Below are 6,000 nucleotides of genomic sequence, written 5' to 3'. Positions count from 1 at the left end.
AATCAGGGGAGAACTATGCACAGATCAAGCACTGTTTATAAGCAAAAACAGACTTAAACAGTTCTAAATAAATATGATGGATGATTTTGATGCAAGAGGACAACTGGGGATTGGTAATTTGTCCAGAATTAATGGCTAAACATTAAAACACCTTAAAGATGAAGTTGTTTCTTGCAAACATGCAGCTTTTGACTACACAAGACTTTACAGGAATGCATGGATTATTTGTGGATTATTGTAATGTTTGGATTAGCTGGTTGACTCTCTTTCTGATGGCAACCATTCACAAACATTTATCCAAATCTACATTTTGGATTGCTTGAGGGTGAGTAAATTTTAAGATAATTTTCATTTATGGGTGGACTATTCCCTTAATCTGGTCACGTGTGATCCACTCACTGCAAATGCATGTTAAAGGGTTAGTTCACCCAGAAATGAAAATTCTCACCCTCAATGACTTTCTTCTTTCAGACGAATAGAGTTGGAGTTGTATCAGAAATTGTCGGACTGCTTGCTCTTCAAAGCTTTCTAATGGCACCTGGCAGGTGTCTGTTTCAACAGTCCAAAATAAGTCACATAAAGTGCATTTTCTTTAAACCAACATTTTCATTTTCGGGTGAACTAACCTTTTAACAGCAGGTGTAAAGATGGACTTTGAGTCAATTATCTAGTTACGTACCATCGAATTCTGGGAAGAAAATCATTCTTGAGACAATAATTTTCTTAAAACTCAATTCTATGTCCAACAAACTTTGCTTAGACAGTGACTCTTTCATAATCAATTTACGAGACCTTCCACCACACCTCGTCACCTAGAACACACACACTGGAGGCCTTTTAAAAATATACATCACATTTATTTCAACTGTTACTGATCAGCCTTGGTCTTTGTCTACAGAAATGTTTGGGCACGACAAGTGGAGTCCAAACTCTTTACCTCTGGTTCGTCCATCAGTCCCCCTGTTGCCCAGCAACCTTGCTAGTTCTCAATACCCACCGAACATAACAAAAATGAAAACAAGTTCAAAAACTGAGACGCAGCCGACCGAAACACACCACAGTTCCACATTTTTTTTGTTTCTCTAAAGGTAACACAATGTACAAAAAGCAAGTCTGGAAATAGTAAGATTTTCAGCACTATAAAAAGGATTTTTGTTTTTTTACTTTGTTGTCTCCACACTCTTCACTTGTGAATAAGAAAACAATGCACTTATTTCTACTGAGCTTACTCTGCGTTTGCTTGTCAGGCAGCCAAAGGGTCAAATGGATGCAGTAATGTAACAAGGGAAGCCACAGCGGCACAGAGCAGTGGGCGGCCTCAGCAGAGCCTTGGAGAGCAGTTCCGGAAGGCAGTCCCTAAAAAATGTCTCTTACAGCTTCGTGGAGATTTTAAACAACTGTCTCCACACTTTGTACAGCACAATACTACAATGATATCCCAAACAGAAATCTGGAAACAAATATGGCCAGAAAATAAACAAAACAATGGAGTCTGGATTTTGGAGCCATTTCTTGATGCTTGGAAAAGAAGCGCTTCCCTTTGGTTGGCCCTTAGGTCCTGCTGATGGTACAGACCAAAGCAGGCAGTCTGTGTGGAGGGAGAGCCCATCCCCTTCATACAGGGGTGACTGGGAGTGGTCTTCAGAAGGAAGGAGGAGGGATGGTTTAAAGGAACAGTACCCAGTAGCCTCACAAGGGAAAAGAAGGCACCATTAATGACAGGAGAAGAGCAGTCCATGCCAAGCCTGGAGGCAGATTCTTGACAGAGAGCTGTCCACTCTTTGCACGCACTCCTGAAAGAGAGAAATTTGACAAAGATAAATTTACACAGGGACAAAAAATTAATCTTGAATCTTGAGATATGTACTGTATGTATTATAACATCTGTTCAGGTTGCCCATGAGAACAGTTTTTTTGTATAGATGAGACCTAATAAACTTATTTTTGTGAAATTAGTTGTTTCTTAACAAAACAACCAAATGCAATTTAAAAAGGGTAGTTTACGGGTTCTAGCTTAAGTTAGTCACCCAGCCTGACCAAGTTGTCTGCTTAGGTTGGTCTTCATCATATGAAAATATGCAAACACTTTTAGCTAGATCAGAGAAACCCCTGTAACCTAGATAAACATCCAGATAAAAGAAGCTATTTATTAAGTAAAAAATCCTTTTGATTATTTAATCGTATTTCATTATTTTTTATTTATAGATTTTTAATTTATATGATTTCCATGCTTCATGAACACACAGACCCCTGAATGTCCCCTTAAAAATTCCAATGTGGCAAATGGGATTATTGTAGTTCTATCATTGCAACTCTCTGGATATTTTACCATGGTAATGGATATGACAATGTAAATGTATTTGGTCTCGTTGGAATAGATCTGCTATGCTGCTGCTGCTGAATTGCTTCTACTGTTGGTTATTGCTGTAGTTGTAGATTAACTTGTATGTACTGGCAGAAGTAAGTTCCCTACAGCTACTGACAGTACATACAAGTTAATCTACACCAATACGGTGCTCTGTGTATTTAAGACATACAACTGCTGCACAAATAGCATATATATATATATATATATATATATATATATATATATATATAAACATAAGCTAAGTGATCAATAATAATTATCAAGTAAATGTTAACAAGCCAAATAAATGTAAAGCAGTAACCTCATTGGTGGCATAAGCAACATGGACCAATCAGCTTTTACCAAGTCATTTAACACTATGAATATCATCAGTTTAGGTAAAAACCCATCAGCCTGCACCATCTAGAGTGTCATGATACATCTTGGCATTTAACTATTTTCATTTTATTTATTTATTTATAAATGCAAACTGAAATGCAACTTTAAATTATTTTAAAAAATTATATCATGTAGTTGCCAAACATTTATCTTTTCATTAAGTTTCACTTGATTTACTATGATAAAAATAAAAATATAGAGATCGAACAAATTCATTGGCTGATGGTGCGGGCGCCACCTCTGTGTTCTTACACTGCCATCCTTATACTGCCAAAGGTGCCATTTGCTCCTCATATTCCTCACCCGAAAGAGGCCTCTTGTCGACAACACGAGGAGCTTGGCAGCAGATGCAGCATCTCATACCCTACTCAGAGAACATGGGTTACGCAAGTAACCAGAGATGTTAACTTTCATAGGTTCAATCGATGCTGCACAGCTATAATGCAATGGGAATAATAAACCAAACATGCCAAGCTAAAACATGCCATCTGGCTTGATGATGAATCAGATAGTAACCACAGCTGGAACCAGAGTACCAGGAACCAGGATCCATGTCAAGAATGTCCAAATGATAGAACTTGATAAAAGTGTGCGGAGAGGACCATCCATGCTGCTACACATGCTGACTGGGTCCACCACATGAACTAAACTTCAAAAACTTTACACTTGGAGTAATACAGCTTCTTTGTGGAAAGGGCTCTGGCACTAGCAATGGTCTCCTGAACATCTGTAAGAAGACTAGAAGTCAAAGCTGGTGGCATTTGATGGGCAATACCCACAGCTTCTAGATCTCAGATATTATCTGATTTGAATCTCCAACGGAGGGCGATCCAGAAGAGAAGTCAGCTCCAAGAACCATGTCTGGGATGGCCAGAACTGGGATACGAGCCACAGGTGAGTGAATGCATCTATGCCCAGAGGTGCTAGGGATAACCATAGCATGCACTGAGATGACTCTGCCTTGCTGAACAAGTCCTAAATTTGGGCTACTGTTTGGTGGTTTAGCATCTATTGCCCCAATCTGAGCTTCTGACTCAACAGAGAATCATCATCTCGGGTCATGAAGCGCTCTCAAGGAGAGGAGACTGGCTTGGGCTTGAAGAAAAAGAAGATGTGCATGCCAGTCCAGGGTTCACGACCATGAACACCCTTGGTGTTTTAAATGAGATACTACCACCATAGTATCCATCCTGACAATCATGTGACACAAACTGAGTGAGGGGAGAAAGTGCATCAGTGCCAGAAAGACAGCTCTGATAGGGACAGAACATTCATTTAGGCTTTCATTCTGAGGTCAAGAAGTGCTCACAGAAACATGATGGCATAGCTTGAAGCAGGCCAAGCATATGTTGAGGCTGGGAATCTGGCAAGGAACTAGATGGGCCTGCATCTGAATGGAATCCAAGTGAACCCCCTTAAGAAATCAGTATGTTGTTAGGGTGTCAGAACATTACTTTATGGCATTCTTATTATTACATCCCAGTGGTAACTCACTTATTCCCTGGGGTGGGCTAAAATGAACCAGTCGTCGATTTAATTGAGTATGTGGATCCCCTTGAGCCTCAACAGGGCCAGAGCAGCATCCATGCCTTTGTGAATATCCTTGGTGCCAGTGCCAGGCCTAAGGGGAGAACCTTGTACTGGTAAGCCTTTCCCCCAAAGGCAAACCTAAGGAACTTTCTGTGTCACAGAGCGACCTGAATATATATAAAAAGGTCAACAGTGACAAACCACTCTCCTGCACAAATTATGTGACATAATAGCCTTCATCGCCAACATCTTGACCGCTGGAGGATCCTCCTTTATCACACCCTTGTGGAGGAGGGAAGATAGTTTCTGCTGTAGCACAGAAACCTCTGAGACGCTGCTTACTATAGTCAAAGCGGGGAAAAACGATTGGGTGTGGAACCAAAAGTGAAATATGTAACCAAACTGAAATGTACGGAGAACCCAAGGTGATACCCCATTATAGACACTTCCATTTGTGAAGAATTGTGATAGAAGAAGTAGGGTGTTGCAGTCTACAGGACATACTTGGGTGGGGTGCCAAGATAGTCCAGAGGGGATAACATCATCATCTACTGCGAAGGAGAGCTTCTGAAGCCCACAATGTGAAGGCCTGCTCTGTGACTGGTACATGGTCTGCTGGCTCTGGGAGAGATTTGAATGTGTCTCCTATCACCTGAACAGCAGGTGACAAAGAAATAGGTGGTAAGGGAATACAGCCTGGTGCGTCTCCCGCCCCCCATATCGAAAGAGAGTGCGACCGAAAGATTATAGCACACTGAAATGGGCTGTGAGGCCGGAGTGTACAAAACATTCTCTAGCCCAAAAGAAATCGATTTGCACACCTATGGGCTACAGCATAAATAATCATGTGAGAAAAACGCCAAACACTTAAAAAACTTATCGTGTGGGTCATTACTTGCAATGATGCAACAACACAGCAGTTGACGGCTGGCAGTGACAGAATTCCATGCAATTAACCGCTGTAGTGTATCTGACACGAACCGGACGACTTAAAGAGTCGATCAGGACTGTGGTTGAAACATGAGCCAAATTCCTCAGGAATGCAACAGGAGGTCATAAATCAGTCCTAGTGCCACAAGTCAGAAACATTAACACCATTAGAACAAATATTGCTAATTTCAATTTGGAGAAGAGATTGTCAAATTTGGGGCAAGTATTTGAGATGTAACGCCAGACATCACATGTAAACCCATGAGACACAAGATCCTTGGATTGAACCCACCACCTCCCACCCCTCCCCCCACCTAGTAGAACCAGACTGAAATTCCTAAGGGGACCTCTTAACCTCTGGTCTCCAAGGAATATCCTTATTTTAGAGAATGGTACAGAAACTGTGTTTTAATGAACTCAGAAAGACTTATGAATAAATATCAGTCCATCGCTACACTCCATATTCATTTATTTGTATCCCACTCATTTGACTATCATGTTTATAATCACTTATTGTGTATGTCTTTTAATAACTATGGGATAGCTTAAGGATTCATAATCATATTTGGTATGTTTGTGCTTGAATCTGCTTGCTTGAAACAGTCCTGACCATCAGTTATTTGTCAAATGTATCATATTCTTGTTATAGGAATCATGTCCAAAATTAGACCCTGCAAGAGTGGGAAAATTCGGACCACGTGCTTGATAAGATAACATATGATTTATGACACCCCTGAGCCAAGACAATATCTGATTGGTTAAGACAACATTTGAGGGGTGGCCAACTGGCCAGT

The 6,000-nt window shown here is 40.6% G+C and overlaps 1 protein-coding gene across 2 annotated transcripts in view; it reads right to left on the bottom strand.

The window, feature by feature from the left end:
* Window positions 1-858: 858 nt before the first annotated feature.
* The window catches only part of LOC127977144 (contactin-5), a 288,917-nt gene continuing 283,775 nt past the window's right edge, over window positions 859-6,000 (bottom strand). For both annotated transcript variants that reach the window (XM_052581846.1, XM_052581848.1), the window contains exon 24: window positions 859-1,793. In XM_052581846.1, the coding sequence (XP_052437806.1) occupies window positions 1,690-1,793 (104 nt within the window). In that variant the 3' untranslated portion in view covers window positions 859-1,689. The remainder of the gene's footprint in view (window positions 1,794-6,000) is intronic.

The sequence above is a fragment of the Carassius gibelio genome, chromosome B18 (genome assembly GCF_023724105.1).
Source record: "Carassius gibelio isolate Cgi1373 ecotype wild population from Czech Republic chromosome B18, carGib1.2-hapl.c, whole genome shotgun sequence".
Classification (NCBI taxonomy): Eukaryota; Metazoa; Chordata; class Actinopteri; order Cypriniformes; family Cyprinidae; genus Carassius; species Carassius gibelio.
The sequence above is the reverse complement of the archived record's forward strand: the minus strand, read 5'-3'. Positions and strand labels throughout refer to the sequence as shown.